This window comes from Solanum pennellii, chromosome 10 (assembly GCF_001406875.1).
Source record: "Solanum pennellii chromosome 10, SPENNV200".
Classification (NCBI taxonomy): domain Eukaryota; kingdom Viridiplantae; phylum Streptophyta; class Magnoliopsida; order Solanales; family Solanaceae; genus Solanum; species Solanum pennellii.
The window spans coordinates 80,857,589-80,876,875 of NC_028646.1; the positions used below are offsets into that span (position 1 = coordinate 80,857,589).

General features: G+C 36.3%; 3 protein-coding genes and 1 pseudogene across 3 annotated transcripts; 3 read left to right on the top strand and 1 right to left on the bottom strand.

Annotated features, from left to right (window-relative positions):
* Positions 1–2,504: 2,504 nt before the first annotated feature.
* On the top strand, positions 2,505–5,187 carry LOC107032440 (subtilisin-like protease SBT1.9). The gene has a single exon (XM_015234043.2). It carries the CDS (start codon positions 2,692–2,694, stop codon positions 5,005–5,007), a length of 2,316 nt encoding a protein of 771 aa, XP_015089529.1. The 5' UTR covers positions 2,505–2,691; the 3' UTR covers positions 5,008–5,187.
* Positions 5,188–5,623: 436 nt separating this feature from the next.
* Positions 5,624–8,172, top strand: LOC107032555 (subtilisin-like protease SBT1.9). The gene has a single exon (XM_015234162.2). The coding sequence runs from the start codon at positions 5,636–5,638 to the stop codon at positions 8,051–8,053; it is 2,418 nt and encodes an 805-aa protein (XP_015089648.2). The 5' UTR covers positions 5,624–5,635; the 3' UTR covers positions 8,054–8,172.
* A 1,828-nt stretch (positions 8,173–10,000) lies between these two features.
* LOC107001645 lies at positions 10,001–11,586 on the top strand (annotated as a pseudogene).
* Positions 11,587–13,264: 1,678 nt separating this feature from the next.
* Positions 13,265–16,991, bottom strand: LOC107032366 (AP2-like ethylene-responsive transcription factor TOE3). Its single transcript, XM_015233962.2, has 10 exons — positions 16,235–16,991; positions 15,444–15,469; positions 15,296–15,326; positions 15,094–15,181; positions 14,877–15,022; positions 14,677–14,721; positions 14,483–14,586; positions 14,231–14,373; positions 14,014–14,109; positions 13,265–13,789 (listed from the first exon to the last, which is right to left on the bottom strand). The coding sequence occupies exons 1-10, from the start codon at positions 16,690–16,692 to the stop codon at positions 13,538–13,540; spliced, it is 1,389 nt and encodes a 462-aa protein (XP_015089448.1). The 5' UTR covers positions 16,693–16,991; the 3' UTR covers positions 13,265–13,537.
* Between the last annotated feature and the right edge of the window lie 2,296 nt (positions 16,992–19,287).

The window sequence follows — 19,287 nt, forward strand, 5'->3', positions numbered from 1 at the left end:
ACGTACTAAAATAGTCTCTGGAAGGTAGGGGTAAGGTCTACGCAGCAACTACTTTCACCCTTTTCATTGATATTTTATCTCCACAAATAATCAGCATTTTAATCAAAAGTAACACTAGATGAAGTGATGGATCATAGAAGTAAGCAAGTCATGTTTCTACATGAACTAATTCCTATAGAGACATACAAAATTTATAGAGGGGTGGGGAATGAGTCAGTTGGCATGCATTATAAGTTAGAATAGTATGACCCCCTCTCTCCAATTAACCAATCAATGACAATCTCTTTTATCACCATGTACAAAATGTGTTTGTACTATTATCATATTTGAAGGACAAAACAAATGAAGAGATTGGGTTGTCCTGGTGAATTGACCGATCGAAACACTTTTGTGGGATTTTGTGAGACATTGCAAGAGAAACACATGATATTGTTCGTTTTGTAAGTTTTTTTTACTGTTATGTGAGTGGAGAAAGATATTTTTGAGAAATAATCCAGGTACTTTTTTAAAAAAAGAAACATACTTATTGAAATCACGTAACTGTGTTCTGGAGAGGGTATATTTTACATAGAGAAATTGTTTTCGAAAAACTCAAGGGCAGCAAATCCACAACTTGTCTAACATTTTCGAGTTTATGTTTGTTTCATGTCAAAAAATCATGAATTCATGACAATGTAATATAATGTTTGTCTCTTATATAACCTCTACTATTCAAATAACTACTTTGATAGATATATATTAGCCTCAATCTATCACTTCACATATAAATTGGTGCATGCACAAGAATCATGTCTGTGTAGTACATGTCCACTTCAATTTCCATGAACAAAAGTGCCCATAGGTCCACTGACTGAAATTAGTAATAATACTACTAAAGTGACCATCATTGATTGAAAATTTGAAATTAATCCTCAATGACTGTTAGTTGGAGTGTGTATAAGGAGGCTCCATCATAGTAGGAAAACACAAATAACTATGAAGACAGTACTACCTTTTCTACTCTTTTCTTGGTTTCTTTCTTTGTTTTTAAGCTCTCCTCTAGAGGGTTCTGTTTAAGTAGCTGGAATTATTCTAGCAAAGTAATTGTTGAATGATGTCTTTTTTTTTCTTGTGTTATCAATAAATCAAGACTTTGTTGATCATTTAATGTTTTATTGCTACATGGAACAAAGTCATTAGATGTTTTTGCAGATATCACAATGATGTATATCCACTTGTTAATTTCAAGGAGAATCTATGGCTGCATAAGAAAAATCTATGTAACAACTGAATATTATAAGGCTTGTTGTAAAGATCCTCAAGATATGAAGTCAACCTTTTCCCTTTAGCCAACAAACAATATGTTTAGAAAATTTTATGAGGAGATTAGAAACTTAAACGGTCTACGATCCTGTAGAGAGGAAAGATTATGTGCAAGACACATATCTTGTGTTCATATACTTAATATAAACACCAACAATACTGGATAAGTTTTCTCCTCAGTTCCATTTAACTTGGAATCCCAAACACCAGGTGATAATGAACAAAGTTACAGTACATTGAACTCCTTGACAGTAGATGTAAGGTACTTCCAAAGGATGAAGATCAATTCACCGGTTTCAACAAAACATCCTCCTATTAGTAGGGGTAGGGGTAAGATTTACGTATATGTTAATACACTATCCTCTTAGACTCCTTGCATGGGATATTACATTGTTTTATGTTGTTGTTGGATGTAACTTCACCTTTTTCATTGATATTTTAGCTCCAGTCAAAGATTTCAAAAGTGAAAGAGTCCACTCAAGGGTTAACATAATCAACATTTTAATCAAAAGTAACACTAGAAGAAATGATAAAAAGTAAACAGATCATGATTATACATGAACTAGGGGTAAGAAACATACAAAATTCATAGAGGGGTGGGGAATGAGTGAGTTGGCATGCATAATAAGTTAGAAAAGTATGAACCCATCTCCAAATAATTAAATCAAAATGACTATTTTTTTTTATCACCATATAAAAAATGTGTTTCTAATGTATCACATTTGAAGGACAAAAAAGAGGTGATGACAAAAGTTTATGGAATCTTTTACACAAAAGAAAGAGATTGGGTAGTGGTGGTGAATTGATTAAATGAAATACTTTTTTGGGATTTTTTGAGACATTTAAAGAGAAGCATATGATATTGTTCTTAGTAAGTTCAAAGTACTTTTTTGAAGAGATATACCAGCGAAATCCACAAGTGGATTCTGGGAAGGATAAAATGTATGCAAATCTTATCACTACCTTGTGGAGATAGAGATATTTCCGAAAGACTCTCAACTCAAGTCCACCAAATTCAACTTAGTCTAAAACTTTCAAGTTTATGTTTGTTTAATGTCACAAAATCATGACAATGAAATATAATATTTGTTTAATATATAACCTCTATTATTTGAAGAACTGTTTTGATTAACATATATTATAGCCTCAATCTATCACTTCTAATATTAATAAATTGGTGAATGTACAAGAATCTTGTTTGTATAGTACATGTCCAATTCAATTTCCATTAACAAAAGTGGCCATAGGTCCACTGACTGAAACTGGTAATATTATTAAAGTGACCATCCATTGAAAATCTGAAGCTAATCCACAATGACTGTTTCTTAGAGTGTGTATAAGAAGGAGGCCTCTGTCATAGTAGGAAAACACAAATAAAGAGATATAACTATGAAGACAATAGTTCCTTTTCTTCTCTTTTCTTTGTTTCTTTCTTTGTTTTTAGTAACCTCAGCTGAGAGGTCTACTTACATTGTCCATTTGGATAAGTCTTTTATGCCTAAAATCTTTGCGACTCACCAAAACTGGCATTCTTACATTATTGATACCATCAAGATTGAAGCTCCCACTACACAAAGTACCCACCATCCACTTCCAAAGCTTCTTTATTCTTATGACAATGTCCTTCATGGCTTCAGTGCTGTGTTGTCTAAAGATGAACTCGAAGCACTCAAGAAGTCGCCAGGCTTTCTTTCAGCTTATAAAGACAGGCCTGTTGTAGCTCACACTACACATTCCCCTGAGTTTCTTAAGCTTAATCCTGCTTCAGGGCTATGGCCGGCGTCTGGTTTTGGTGAAGATGTGATCATCGGTGTACTCGACACTGGTGTCTGGCCAGAATCTGCTAGTTTCAGAGATGATGGACTATCTGCAATACCAAAAAAGTGGAAGGGAATTTGCAAGCCAGGAACAGATTTCAATTCTTCATTGTGCAACAGAAAACTCATTGGAGCGAATTATTTCAATAAGGGGCTTTTGGCTAGCGATCCTACTATCGTCCTTTCCATGAATTCTGCAAGAGATACGAGAGGTCATGGCACTCATGTTGCTTCCATTGCTGCTGGTAGTCCTGTAAAAGGAGTTTCATATTTTGGATATGCTCCTGGAACAGCAAGAGGTATTGCGTCACGAGCTAGGCTTGCTGTGTATAAGTTTAGCTTTGAAGAAGGGACCGTCACTTCTGATTTAATTGCTGCTATGGACCAAGCTGTTGCAGATGGCGTTGACGTAATATCAATTTCTTATGGGTATGGATTTGGTCCACTGTATGAAGATGCTATTGCAATAGCTTCTTTTGGTGCCATGATGAAGGGTGTGTTAGTGTCTGCTTCAGCTGGGAATAATGGTCCTGAAATGGGAACTTTATCCAATGGATTCCCCTGGATCTTTACTGTGGCATCAGGCAGTACTGACCGATCATTTTCCGGGACTATAACTTTAGGGAATGGCTTAAAGATTACTGGATTTAGCTTGTTTCCAGTGAAAACCAACATCAACGATTTTGATTTGGTTTACAATGGAAGCCTATCCACTTGTGATTCATCTGATGATTTAGCCCTAGTCCCTAATAAAGCACGTAGCATCACTCTTTGTTATAGCACTTCACAAGAAGACTTATCAGTCTCTGATCAAATGGGGGCTATCTCAGAGGCAAAATTTGGAGGCGCACTCTATGTTTATGGAGATCCGGATGTATTGTCATCCAATTATTTTACGACTCCTGGAGCTGTAATTAGCAGTAAGGATTGGAAAAAGGTGGTAGACTATGCAAAAACAAGTGCTAAACCAAAAGTCAGCATCAGTTTACAGGAAACACATTTTTCTGTTAAGCCTGCTCCAGTTGTTTCTGCATTTTCCTCGAGAGGCCCCTCTCTAAGCTATCTACGAGTTGCAAAGCCAGATATTATGGCACCAGGGGAGTTAATTTTAGCAGCCTGGCCATCAAACACTTCAGCTGCAATCATTGGTATCAATACATTTTTGAATAGTGATTACAGTCTTCTTTCAGGCACTTCGATGGCTGCTCCTCACATTTCCGGAATTGCTGCAATGCTAAAAGGAGTACATCCTGATTGGAGTCCTTCAGCTATTCGATCTGCCATGATGACCACTGCAAATCCCCTGGATAATACTGAAAAACCCATAAAGACCGTGGATTACCTCAGAACCAGTTATGCTACATCTTTATCCATGGGAGCCGGACTTGTTGATCCAAACCGTGCAGTTGATCCAGGCCTGATATATGATGCAACTCCACAAGACTACGTGAATCTTCTCTGCTCCATGAATTTCACAGCAAAGCAGTTCAAGACAATAGCTAGATCATCAGCTAAACACAACTGTGAAAATCCATCCGATGATATCAATTACCCATCATTTATTGCTCTCTATGTCCCAAATGGGGACTACGCTTGGTTGGAGCAGAAATTCAAGAGGACAGTCACAAATGTTGGACCTGGTGCAGCTATTTACAAAGTAAAAGTGAAAGCACCAATAAACTCGACAATTTCTATCTCTCCCCAGACCTTGGTGTTTGAGAAAAAACATCAGAAGCAGGACTACACTCTTACCATACGCTACAGAGGCATTGAATTTGACCAAGCACAATCTGGTTCAGTCACTTGGGTGGAAAAGAACGGTCATCACACCGTAAGAAGTCCTATAGTAGTAGCACCAGCGCTTGATGTCCCAAATGAAAATGATTGATGCCCCAAACTGAAATGCTGCAGTTGATAATACTGTTGCATTTGTAAGTTTGTAACTCTCCTCAAGAGGGTTCTGTTAAAGTAGCTGGAAGTATTCTGGCAAAGCATGTGTATGTTTGAAGTACTTGTTGATTAATGTTATTTTCTTGTGTTACCAATTAATCAAAGACTTTGTTGAATAGATGTCTGATTGGCAATAGGGGTCATTAATCAATAGCAACATTCACACAATAGGACTGAAATACTTTGATGTAATGTGGAAGCTAACATTAAACAATGCAAACTTTGTACGAAAAGTAAATAATATATCAAACGAGATAATAATTCGACGTGGTTTGCTCAAGTATGAGGAATTCACTAATATAAGTAAAGAGTACAAAAATAGTACATATAATATTTGTATGTGAAAAAAATTGGCCAGTGCATGCATTAAAGCAAGAAGAATATAATATTTGTCTATATACTGTTTGTTACTTAATCATTAGTATTTTGATTGATATATATTCCAATCTTAATTGAACACTTAAAAATATGGTTTAACATTCTTCCTGTGTAGTGTGAACACAGTAAGCACACAACTTAGACTAGCAAAAGTCTCCACAGGTCCACTGACCAACAAGTCTTAGAAAATGACAGCTTACCAACAAATTTACTTCACAAAATCAGCCAACTATGACTGTTTCTTAAGGTGTATATTTAAAGGAGGCTGTGTTATAGAAGGAATAACACACAGTGTAGAGAAAAAAACTATGTTAAGAGTACCTAAACTTCTGTTTTCTTGGTTTCTTTTTAGCACTTGTTTATTATTAGGAACCTCAGCAGAGAGGTCTACTTACATTGTCCATTTGGACAAGTCTTTTATGCCTAAAATCTTTGCTACTCACCAAAACTGGCATTCTTCCATTATTGGTACCATCAAGATTGAAGCTCCCACTACACAAAATGACTACCATCCACTTCCAAAGCTTCTTTATTCTTATGACAATGTCATCCATGGATTCAGTGCTGTTTTGTCTAAAGATGAGCTTAAATCGCTCGAGAAATCGGCAGGTTTCCTTTCAGCTTATAAAGATAGGAGTGTTGAAGCTCACACAACTCATACCTCAGAGTTTCTTAAGCTCAATCCTGCATCTGGATTATGGCCAGCTTCTGGTTTTGGTCAAGATGTTATCATCGGTGTACTCGACTCTGGTGTCTGGCCAGAATCTGCTAGTTTCAGTGATGATGGATTACCTGAAATTCCAAAAAGGTGGAAGGGAATTTGCAAGGCAGGAACAGATTTTGATTCTTCATTGTGTAACAGGAAGATCATAGGGGCTAATTATTTCAACAAAGGGATTTTGGCTGATAATCCTACTGTGAATATTTCAATGAATTCTGCAAGGGATACTAGAGGTCATGGAACACATGTTGCCTCCATTGCTGCTGGTAATTTTGCTAAAGGAGCTTCATATTTTGGATATGCTACTGGAACAGCAAGAGGTATGGCGCCACGAGCTAGGATAGCTGTATATAAGTTTAGCTTTGAGGAAGGAACCTTCACTTCTGATTTAATTGCTGCAATGGATCAAGCTGTTGCAGATGGTGTTGACATACTAACTATTTCTTATGGGTGGGTTAGGATTCCAGTGTATCAAGATTCAATTGCGATAGCTTCTTTTGGTGCCATGATGAAAGGTGTCTTAGTCTCTGCTTCAGCTGGAAATAGCGGCCCTGAAATGGGAACTATAAATAATGGTGTCCCTTGGATTTTTACTGTGGCGTCATGCAGTACTGATCGATCATTCTATGGGACTTTAACTCTCGGGAATGGCGTAAATATTACTGGATTTAGCTTGTTTCCAGTGAAAACCATCATCAAGAATTTACCAGTGCTTTACAACGAAAGTATATCACCATGTGATTCATCTGATGTATTAGCCCAAGTCCCTAATGCTGGACGTAGCATTATGATTTGTTATAGTAATGCAGTAGAAGTAGAGGACCAAATGGCTGCTATCTCAGAGTCAAAATTTGGAGGAGCCATCTATATTTCTGATGATCCAGATGTATTGTCATCCAATTTTTTTCCAAATCCTGGAGTTGTGATTAGCACCAAGGAAGGGAAACAAGTGATAGACTATGCAACCAAAAATGCTGAACCAAAAGCCAGCATCAGTTTCCAGGGAACACGTATTGGTGTAAAGCCTGCTCCAGTTGTTTCTGCATTTTCGTCGAGAGGCCCCTCTCTAAGCTATCTGCAAGTAGCAAAGCCAGATATTATGGCACCAGGAGAGTTAATTCTAGCAGCCTGGCCATCAAACAATTCAGATACAGTTATTGGTGTCAATACATTTTTGGGTAGTGATTACCGTCTTGTATCAGGTACTTCCATGGCTGCTCCTCACATTGCTGGAATCGCTGCAATGCTTAAAGGAGCACATCCTGATTGGAGTCCTTCAGCTATTCGATCAGCCATGATGACCACTGCCAACCATTTGGATAACACTAAAAACCCCATCAAAACCGAGGATAATAACAGCGATACTACATCATTAGCTATGGGAGCCGGACTTGTTGATCCAAACCGTGCAGTTGATCCAGGCCTGATATATGATGCCACTCCACAAGACTATGTGAACCTTCTCTGTTCCATGAATTTCACACTAGATCAATTCAAAACAATTGCTAGATCATCAGCTAAACACAACTGTTCAAATCTATCTGATGATATCAATTACCCATCATTTATTGCTCTCTTTAACCCAATTGGGAACTACACTTGGTTGGAGAAGAAATTCAGGCGGACAGTCACAAATGTCGGAGCCAGTGCAGCTAAGTATGTAGCAAAAGTGATAGCCCCAAAAAACTCAACAATTTCTGTCTCTCCACAAACCTTAGTGTTTGAGAAGAAAAATCAGAAGCAGGACTACACTCTTACCATACGTTACAAAGGCATTGCAGATGACCAAGCACAATCTGGTTCAATCACTTGGGTTGAAGAAAACGGTCATCACACCGTAAGAAGTCCTATAGTAGTAGCTCCAGCGCTTGATGCCTGGACCTGAAATGCTGCAGTTGGCAAAACTGTTGCATTTGTAAGTTTGTAACTCTCTAAGAGAGTACTGTTGAAGTTGGAACTGTTGCATTTGAGTTATCAATAAAGCATGACTTTGTTTTCGTCTAACATTTTCTTTGCTACATGAACTAAAATAAGCTGATGCAGAATTCAGCTTATTACATATCTGTTGCAGCTTGCAGATATCACGATAAAGTAGTATATCTATTTAATGAACTCACGGCAGAATCTATGACTGCATAAAAGATGTAATGCTAGTACAACTGAAAATTCTAATCCGCTTGTTGTAAAGAGCAAGGAAACTGAAAATTTAAAGTGCCTAAGATGCTTTAGTTACTGTATATTCCCAGATATTTCGAAAGAACTATGACAAGCAGAGCTACACGAACACAGAAACCGATTAGCTATATTTAGTCGTATGGATTGAAGAGGGGAAAACCTTACTTTACTAAGTCCTGTAGTCTGATTTGAAGCACTGAACTGTGCATCGGACTATTACAACTCCTAAACCATCCCTCTTCCATTTCCCCTTCTTCAATATGAAGAAGACTTGTAATTTCTTAAGAAAAAACGACACAAATAATTATCAGAGGGAACACATTAAGGAAACTAGGCATCTGTAAGTTTGTCAACTTGATCAGCAAGTCGTTGAGTATATTGCATGAGCTCATAAGTATGACCACAGAACATAATATTCACTTCCATGTTTACCGATAGACGTTAAAATGAGATCTTCACTAGTCATCATTAATCTGTTGTAACATTCATACAGTTGGCTTTTCATGATTGTACGATCTCAAAAAAATTCTATAGAGCATACTATGCAGAGACATGATGCATAATTTTGCCTTGTCAATAACAAGTCCAAGGTCCATTTCACCTTGAAGTCCAAATCCATGTCACGTGTCACAGTCACTAGGCATCCAAGACTAACACGGTGACGTCTCCAGAAACTTCTTGCTCAACGAATTCATATAATTCCAACTTTTCCATTATCTTTGATGATCTGATTGATGATCTGAATTGAAAGAAATTTGTGATAGTTCCTTGCATACAATTACGTTATTGTTAACGTATTGCGTATGCTTAGAATTATGATCTTCTGTCTCATATCTAAGCGGAAGAAAATCCTTGTAATATTAAAGTAATACTTTCACCATGTTTTATAAGACAAACAGGGAGATTTCAACTCACAATGTAAGTATTTGATTCTAAAATCAAGGCTGAGGATTGTAAATGTTAGTACTTCCACTACCCTGTAAAGCAACAAAACAGAATTTCATCGCCAAGAGACTCTCATCAGTTCTTTTTCCCTCCAAATTGCACAAAAAAATCTTTTAAAAACTCAGTCTTCATCTCCTAACTAACATAAATAAACCCAATCAGTTGTATCAGATGTGTTGTACTACTGGTATAGACGGGTTCTCATAGGTTTACAAACCAACTATTTCAGCTGAATTTTCGATTTCTGATGATGTTGCAGTGGAGAAGAGTGACAATGTAGGACTTCCATCATACTTCTATATATTGTTTGTTGCTTAATATTAGAATTAACTGCTACTCCAATATATATTCCAACCTCAATTTATCACTTACAAATATGGTTAAAAAACGATTTCCTGTGTAGTAAACACCTATGTTGCTTGGACTTTTTAACAAGTGTTGCTGCACCTGTGTTGGGTCCTCCAAAAATGCACTATTTTTTAAGGATCTAACGCACATCCAGCGGCATGTTTGAATAGCAAAAGTCTCCACAGATCCACTTACTCAACAGACAAGTCTTGGAAAATGACAGCTAACCGGTTGGTCAAATTGCACTATCTACTTCACAAAATCTTTTCATCTGTTATAGAAAAATACAGATAACCTATCATAAGGGTGTATATTATAAGGAGTCTTTGTTATAGCAGGAAACACAAAGTGTAGAGAAAAAACTATGAGAGGAGTACCTTTTCTTCTCTTTTCTTGGTTTCTTTATGGCCCTTCTTTATTATTAGCAGAGAGGTCTACTTACATTGTCCATTTGGACAAGAAATTTATGCCTAAAATCTTTGCTACTCACCAAAACTGACATTCTTCTATTATTGATACCATCAAGATTGAAGCTCCCATTACCCAAAATGGCTACCGTCCAGTTTCAAAGCTTCTTTATTCTTATGACAGTGTGCTTCATGGATTCAGTGTTGTTTTTGTCTAAAGATAAATTTGAAGCTCTCAATAAGTCACCAGGCTTCCTTTCAGCTAATAAAGATAGGCCTGTTGAAGCTCACACAACACATTCCTTAAGTTTCTTAACCTCAATCCTGCTTCTAAGCTATGGCCGGCTTCTGGTTTTGGTCAAGACGTGATCATTGGTGTACTCGACTCTAGTGTATGGCCAGAATCTGCTAGTTTCAGAGATGATGGACTATCTGAAATTCCCAAAAAGTGGAAAGGAATTTGCAAGCCAGGTACAAAGTTCAATACTTCATTGTGCAACAGGAAACTCATTGGGACTAATTATTTCAATAAACGGCTTTTGGCTAGTGATCCTACTGTGAAGATTTCAATGAATTCTGCCAGGGACACTGATGGACATGGCACTCATGTTGCTTCCATTGCTACTGGTAGTTTTTCTAAAGGAGCTTCATATTTTGGATATGCGCCTGGAACAGCGAGAGCTATGGCGCCGCGAGCTAGGATAGCTGTGAATAAGTTTAGCTTCGAAGAAGGGACCGTCACTTCTGATATAATTGCTGCTATGGATCAAGCTGTTGCATATGGTGTTGATGACTAACAGTTGACATACTAACCATTTCTTACGGGTGGACTAACATTCCGTTGTATAAAGACTCTATCGCGATAGCTTCTTTTGGTGCCATGATGAAAGGTGTCTTAGTCTCTGCTTCAGCTGGGAATAGTGTCCCTGAAATGGGAACTTTAAATAATGGAGTCCCTTGGATATTTACTGTGGCACCATGCGATTCTGACCGAACATTCCCTGGGACTTTAACTCTAGGGAATGGCTTAAAGATTACTGGATTTAGCTTGTTTCCAGTTAAAACCATCATCAAGGATTTGCGAGTGCTTTACAACAAAAGTATATCTCCTTGTGATTCATTTGACCCATCATCTCCAATCCCTAATGCTCGACGTAGCATCATAATTTGTTATAGCACTGCAGTAGACATAGAGGATCAAATGGCGGCTATCTCAGAGTCGAGCTTTGGAGGAGCCATCTACATTTCTGATTATCCAGATGTTCTGTGAGCCAACTTTTTTTTTCCGAATCCTGGAGTTGTGATTAGCACCAAGGAAGGGAAACAAGTATTAGACTATGCATCCAAAAGTGTTAGACCTACAGCCAGCATCAGTTTCCAGGAAACACATATTGATGTTAAGCCTGCTCCAATTGTTTCTTCATTTTCATCGAGATGCCCTTCACGAAGCTATCTGCAAGTTGCAAAGCCAGATATTGTGGCACCAGGAGTGTTAATTTTAACAGCCTGGCCATCGAACGTTTCAGCTGCAGTTATTGGGTAGAAAATATTGGTTGTCACACCGTAAGAAGTCCTATAGTAGTAGCTCCAGCGCTTGATGCCTGAACCATTTTTTTTAGCTTGTAACTCTTCCCAAGAGTGTTCTGTCAAAGTAGCTCGACGCATGTATGCTTAAAGTAATTGTTGAATAATGTTGTTTCTTGGGTTATCAATTTTAAAAACATGACTTTGTTGCTGTTAAACATTTTTTTGCTACATGAACTAAATTAGATATCTTTTGGACATATTACCATATCCTTAGAACTATTACAAGCAGAGATACATCCCAATTAACTTCGGTTTAATCATACAGCACAGAGTCCTCTAGTAGTACCTTGACAGATTAAGGTATTATTTGAAGCAAAGCGGAAAAGGGTCTCATATTATTTGTTAATTTCTCAACACTTGTGAAGATAACTCAACCCTCTTGCAACATCTAATGCTAGTTTGAATTACATAAATCAATGGCAACTTTTTTACATGATTTTTTAAGTGTGATCTGGGAGTACCACCAGGGACATATTCAACAACGATACCATACTCAAGTACTGTTTGTTTAGCCAATGACGGATGCCTTGTCCATTTCTTCATCCATCTTGTAGATTTGGGTTTAACTAGGGGCAATGTTTCCAAACCTCCGATTAACTTATGTGAACCTCTTTATATTTCGAGTGAATTGTGTGGGGTTATTCCTCACTATATTCTGCACGCTCTCTTGAATTACTCATCTCCTCTTGTGGATGGATGTAGATCGATTAATCAAACCACATTAAATGTTTTGGTATATTTCTCGTTTGTCTTCTTAATCATAATCTTTTGAGGTTTTGCATTGCTAAATTACACATGATACTCCGATTGTTTTCGGTCCTAACACTTTATACTAGAGATATTTAAGACAAAGAACATTTTGTGGAAATGACTGATTATTAGTTAGATTAGTACATGAGTGGAATAATTAGGAGCAGATGTAAACTTAGTAGTTAACTGTTAAAAATGTACTTTTAATGAAATCTACAAGTAGTATATCTGTTTGAACTAATTGCAAACAGCATTCTTTAAGTTTTGCTTTTATAAGCCAGCTGACAGTTTGTACTATATATTGCCTCCCTAGTCTAGAGTAATTAAAGTTGAATGAAACAAGGAGCAATATAGGGTATCGGCCGCGGGTTTTTGAGATTTTATATTTATATTGAAAAATTTATTAACTATGTAAAAAAAATATCTATTATTAATAGTAAAACAGTCACTTAATCCAACGTAGGTACTCTAGGACACTCTCATCAGTTCTTTTTTCCCTTGAGAGATCATTTCAAGTCCTCTCAAATTGCATTGTTGGGGAATGGGCTAGGTAATCGCGCTGATTTTTGGAGTTGAGTTAGAGCAGAGCATGAAGGGGATTGTTGAAGTGGGTCAGAGCCACATGTTAGTTGGAGAAAGAATTGATGGTCAAGTTGTATAGACTTGGGAAACCGTCCCCCACATGAGCTAGCTTAATTATGTGGTGGAGTTACGTTAAGGTGTCATATCTTTAGAGGCAAGATACATACAGTGTTGATGACAACTCTATGTGCTTCATCAGGGTAAATAGGTCAAAGGTATCAGCAGTTCTTGCTAATTTCAAGAACCAAGTTTGAGCAAGGAACCCTCCTTTGGAAGATTTAATACATAAAAGAAGGAAGAGATATAAAAATGAAACCAAATGTACTCTCAAAAAAATAGCACCAGCAATACGTCGAGTAGGTAAAGAAATTTGCCAATGAACAGCTTTCAATCACATAGTTGCCGTTAAGATTCATGGCCTAGTTGAACTTTGCAAAGCAAAAAATTGTCTCAAACTCAGTCTTCATTTCCTAACTAATAAAACTAAACACATAGTAATCGGATGTGTACTCGTATGGTCCTGATCAACCTAAGAAAAGATATTGACCGGTGTAATAGGTTTAGCAGCCGACTGTTCAGCTCCTGCAGTAATGATGTGAAAGATTCATGTTGGTGAGGGATGGAGAATGGGGGAAAGGTAGTGCTCCACTTCCAGAGTGCAGCTGATGAATGGCAGCTGAGGGTGCAGTGTTTGCTGAATTTCCGAATCCTGATGATGCTGCAGTAGAGAAGAGTGGCAATGTAGGACTCCCATCATAAGTATTTTGGTCATGCCCCATCCATTTTAAAGAGGTGTCGACTTCCAAGCCCTTCTCTATTGCTGAACCCTGGAGGAAGCATCATACGGTGTTTATTCGGTACATTGTACTGACTAAAATTCACAATACGAGGCATATACATTGAACTACTAGATAGTAAATTGAATCACCATGCAGGAAAAGAGAGAAATAAGCAACATGCACATGAACCTAGGTAATGAATGTTACATTTAGTGCACCATTCTTATTAGAAGAAGAACCGAAAATAATTCAAGCAACGCTGGAAAGAATACCTTGCCATTTGATCCGTTCCAATGGAGGGGGTTCTGAGTTAGCGTATGCTCACCATGAAGTAGCAGTTTACTTTTCAGTGTTGTAGAAGCAGGGGTCTGTAAGAGAGTCAAGACCAAGTAGACTGCTTAGATATACAGGATGAATACAAATCTACCTTTGTTACAGATCATGGAAGACCATGAATTGGGGATAGAGATCATGAAAGTCTCAAATTACCCGGACTTCTCCATGATGTTCAGGTAAACCATTTGAACCATGCTGGCACTGGAAGTTTCCAATTTGGCTAGTGTTTCCATGTTGATTCTCAGCATAGGAAGAGAGAGATATGCCCAAATTTAGATCAATATTATGATCTGTGCCTGCATCACATGTAAAGATTGGTGGTTTTCAACCAGCTAAGTGGAGCTGAAGAAAAAAGAGACAAACATAAAGGCGGTGTCCAGAAAAGTGTGCAAGTCTTAATAGTACCTCCAGTGTCAGCCTCCGAACTCAATGCCCCTTCGTATGTGTTTGGCTCAAAGTTGGTGACTGCCTCCCTCCCGTTGCATTTTATAGCAGCCTTATCATATGCCCTGACAACCCCAAAGACCAAGTTCAGTCAATGTTGAGAGGTTAAACCACATAATATAAAAAGGGATGAAGAGTCAGGTCGATCATTGGACCTTGCAGCTTCTATCTCATTGTCAAATAGTCCAAGATAGATGTATCTGCAGGAACATAGTGTACAGTAACTAGTTAGCAATACTCCCTCTAACTTGTAAAGATCAGTGCTATCATGTGAGTAGATAGTGAAGAACTTGAAACAGACATATTAACAATTGTGTGACATTTCTAAGCCACATTAAAACAAGTGGTCACTCACTTCTTTCCAAGAAGCTGCCCCATCCGTGCTTCCCATCGCCCACATTTATGTAGAGTGACTCCTCTGTATTTTGAACTTCCTCTAGAGAAGCCATTGCTCTGACGACGAAGTATGTGCACAAACTCTTCTTTGCTAAAGTTCTTCATCTACATGCCAGTCACAGACAATTAGATTAATTAGCAATCCTACTCTTAATTGAAAAGGGACTTCAACCAACCTGCTTCAGATCTTCTTCATAATCACTGATGTTAAAATTAATATCTGCATCAAGTCCTCGGAATTTAATTGCAGCACGGTCATACGCCCTGATATTAGTAAAATAAAAACTCAGACCTACAACTATCCATGTTCTTTCTTTTAAGAAGTACAAAAATCAAGGAATGGAGCTAAGATAAAACACAATCAAAATTATACAGTACCTAGCAGCAGCATGTGCAGTGTCAAAACCCCCTGCGAATACAAGTTCCAAATGACAAATGAAGCTTGCAGTCAGCAAATCAATTCATGAATAAAGCTGGAATATACTTCATATCAATAAAACATGAGATTATAAACACGACTGCTTACCCAAGTAAACTTGTTTGCCACAATCCCTGCAAAGCCCATAAAGAAACTATTCAAATTCACATTAATGCATTTATTATCTGTTGCTATCAAACTTCAAAGTGGAAGCGGCTTATTAGTAATTGCTAGATAGTTGGAACTAACAGCTCCAAGCAACCCTGCGTAAGCATAAGTTCAGTATCTTAACGAATTGCTAGATTGGAACTAACAACTACAAGCACACCGCATAAGCATAGGTTCAATATCTTAGTGAACTGCTAGATAGTTGGAACCACAACTTCAAGCAAACCCGTGTATCATAAGTTCAGTATGTTAGTGTGCGATGAACGACCACTAATTTTGTCCAGACTTAAGCACCGATAGTGAAGAATGTCGCAATGGGCTGACGCCTAACATACCAAAGCAAAAACAGTTCGATTATGTCCTAAGCACGGATAACTGAGGAGGGTTGCAGTATGTTGACAGCCAGAAAGTCAAACTGCCGTAAACTTATGTACGCCACCACAATATTTTAATTTTTGTAACCCCTCCCTAGAGGCTCCCGCCCTTTTTGCTCCTTGGTGAGTCGAACCCAAGTATAGGATACTTACCATTCGAGCAAATCACTAGTCTATATACCCAACACAACAATTTTTAGATTATGTGTAGTCCATTGATTCTGATATCGCAATCGCATAAATTTCATGAAAAAAAGTCATAATAACAACTCCATGAACGGAATTAAACGTTGCTATTACTAAATCAACTACTTAGAACATTGCTTGGGAATGAAAACACAAGTGATGATCACTAACCAGATATGGGATTCCCATCTTCCAGTCCTTCGATAAAATGTAACTCCACGATACTGAGAACTCCGAGACCTAGGTCCTCTTCTACTCTTCTTCGCTTGCAATATCTGTTGCGGAGTTTTACCGATCCTCTGCTCATTCAAATCACCGTAATTCGCCGAAAGATCCAACCCCACCTCTCCATTCACCAACGGAAACAACTCCTTTACAACAAACCCACCACGATCCCCAGCTTCCCTATCGGATTTCAATATATCAAATGCATAACCATCGCGATGATGATCAGGACTAAAATACTCATCATCAGCAGCAGTACTTGAAGTCTCCATGTTAACAATAGAGGAATTAGAAGTTCCTGAGTTTTCCATTTGATTAAATAACATTTCATCAACCTTTTCCGACGCTAAAACAGAGATGGGTTCTACTGAAACATCATCAAAACTAAGATTAAGATCAAACATCTCGAAAACCCACTACAGTGCGCCCAAAAGGGTATCACAAAAAAGTATAGAAAGATCAAATGGTTCACTCCTGAATTACTGAACCAGAATTGAAGAAAAGAAACAAAACAAAGAAAGAATTGGGATTTTTTGAGTTTGGTATAGTAAAGTGACAAATGAGAATCGCATTGGTTTATGGGAGAAGCCGGCAATGGAGATTACAGAGGCAGTGGGGAAGAAGGAAACAAGGAATTTTGTCTGTCTCTAATGGAGAAAAAAAATTGGAAATTTGTTGGGTGTCTGAGTGAAGAAGAAATAGTATAATAGTGTGACTTCCGAAAGCAGGGGGCGTTTTATGCTCTTCTTTCAAAAATATTTTCTCACTCCCACCACATAGAGCGTGTGATTCACATCCGAATCGGTGTGTTCGATATGGAGAAAAATATTTTTCAATTTTTTTGTATTTAATTATTTGTTCACCATAATAGTCATAGCTCGTGGATTATAAATGTAGAGATGAATTAAGAATTTTAATTTTTTGAGTTTATGATTCATATTATAACAATGAAACTTCTATCGATCTTCTCTATGAAGTTGTACGCGGATGTTATTGCTTATTTAATTTCAATTAAATGTCGTTAGTATTCCTCTACAAAGAATAAAAGTGTGGATGAATCGATATTTAATATAGAATTGTTGCTATATCTTAATTTATTTATAAATTTGACCCAAATTCAATTTATGATTAAGTAGAAGAGTGATTAAATTTTTTCATTTGAGTCATATCTAGAAGGGTAAAAGAAAAGGGTGAGGTAATTTTTTTAAAAAATCAATTGACATTTTAAATTAAAAAATATGTTGTAGATTATTATTTTTTAATTCAATAAATGTGAATTTGTTAATGAAAAGGGTAGATTTACATTATTTGTTAGACAATGAGGTATATATATATATACTTCTTAAACGATAAATATATTTGCTTTAAGTTGCGAAGTTTAACAATATATGTTTTTTAAAAAAATTATGAGATTGTAATTAAATATTTTTGATAATTTCAAATTTGAATTAAAATTATGAATTTAAACGAACTGACACCTGAAAATATTTCTACTGCATATATATATATATATATATATATATATATATATTGTGTTAGACGTGTTTTCAACACATTATCTACTTATGAATGAAAAGGAAACGCGATATTATCCGTCAAGGATTATTATTAAAATTCATAAATATTTGCTAAAAGCCAAAAAGTCCACTATTACACATATATAAAAGAAGGTGAATCAAGGTGTCAATTTATTGAAAAATTAAAGGTATTTACAAGAAGACATTTCCTTATTTGGGAAGTTTCACTTTTAAAGAATATGAAATTTCTTTTCCTAACTGATTTAAGTCGTATAGCTTAAGAAATTATATAAGAAATTTATATAATATTTTTTATGTACCAAAAAAGAATTAACCAAATTGAGAAGTAGCCCAATCATGTTATCAAATCACTCCTAATATGTCATCAACGATTGATATATTTAAAAAAAAAAGGAATTATGTTTCGCTTATTACGATTATATTATTATTATGAGCCTAGTAATTACATCATTCACGCATTACAAGATTTACGAGCTATATGGGAGCGAATTCACTGAATTAATCGAGTTTCAGTATAGATATTCAATGATAAAAAACTAAAAAAAAATCTGCCACAATAGTTTTAAAAAATCACCAAACAAATATGAGGCTTGCATATATTTTTCTCACTTGACATTGATATGTTGAATCGATTTAGTGTAAACACTTTATACAAATATATGTAAACATTAGGTAATTGAAATCTTACTAGGTAATAGTGTAATATATTTACTACCACCTAGAATTATTTATCTCACCGTTAGATTAATTTAGGTCTAATTTTAATTACATAAAATTGTGGCTATATATCAATGTCATTCTTAATTAATTTCTTGATTAATAAGTGTTAGCTGCACTCCAATTTATAAAGTTATTCCTATGATCTGAGTTCTGATTTAGCTACTTTGTGTGCAAACAAATCAATCAACTTCCAACAGTTATGTGCATTGTTCATATATAGTAATTTTGCTGTAGATGATATATGGGGGAGGATTAAATATATTGTTGAAGTGACTAGTGATACTGAAAAAATAAATAGTGGTAAATAACTAAATCTACGATGATAATAACAATAACATATTCAATATATAGAATCTAAAGAGGATAAATTGTATACGGACTTTGTTCTCATCTCCGAGAGGCAAATACTGAACTATAGGCAAGGGAAATTAAAGAATGTACATATGCTTACACCAATACTTTATTTTTTAGTCGTATTTTCTCATATTCGTATTTTCACCCTATGATTTATTGCAAACAACATTTTTATTTTCATAAAGATAAAAATTATAAAATTTTATCGAATGAAATTATATTAGATAGATAATTGTCGTTATTGTATATCACTATGGAAAAACAATACGACATGCTAGAAGGTTTTTTTCTCAGATGATGATTTTCTTATGTATAACAAATTGTAAAAAAAATATTTTTCTTTGATGCGATTTATCGAGCTAAATTTTTACACTGTGTGATTTATGT

Bases quoted from the DNA above. Each gene is read 5' to 3' on its own strand.
- LOC107032440 (XM_015234043.2), top strand. From the start codon at position 2,692: ATGAAGACAATAGTTCCTTTTCTTCTCTTTTCTTTGTTTCTTTCTTTG.
- LOC107032555 (XM_015234162.2), top strand. From the start codon at position 5,636: ATGACAGCTTACCAACAAATTTACTTCACAAAATCAGCCAACTATGAC.
- LOC107032366 (XM_015233962.2), bottom strand. From the start codon at position 16,692: ATGTTTGATCTTAATCTTAGTTTTGATGATGTTTCAGTAGAACCCATC. The intron at 15,470-16,234 runs GTTAGTGATCAT...TGGGCTTTGCAG, and splicing joins AGATGGGAATCCCATATCTG to GGATTGTGGCAAACAAGTTT. The intron at 14,722-14,876 runs GTGAGTGACCAC...ATGTTCCTGCAG, and splicing joins GGGCAGCTTCTTGGAAAGAA to ATACATCTATCTTGGACTAT.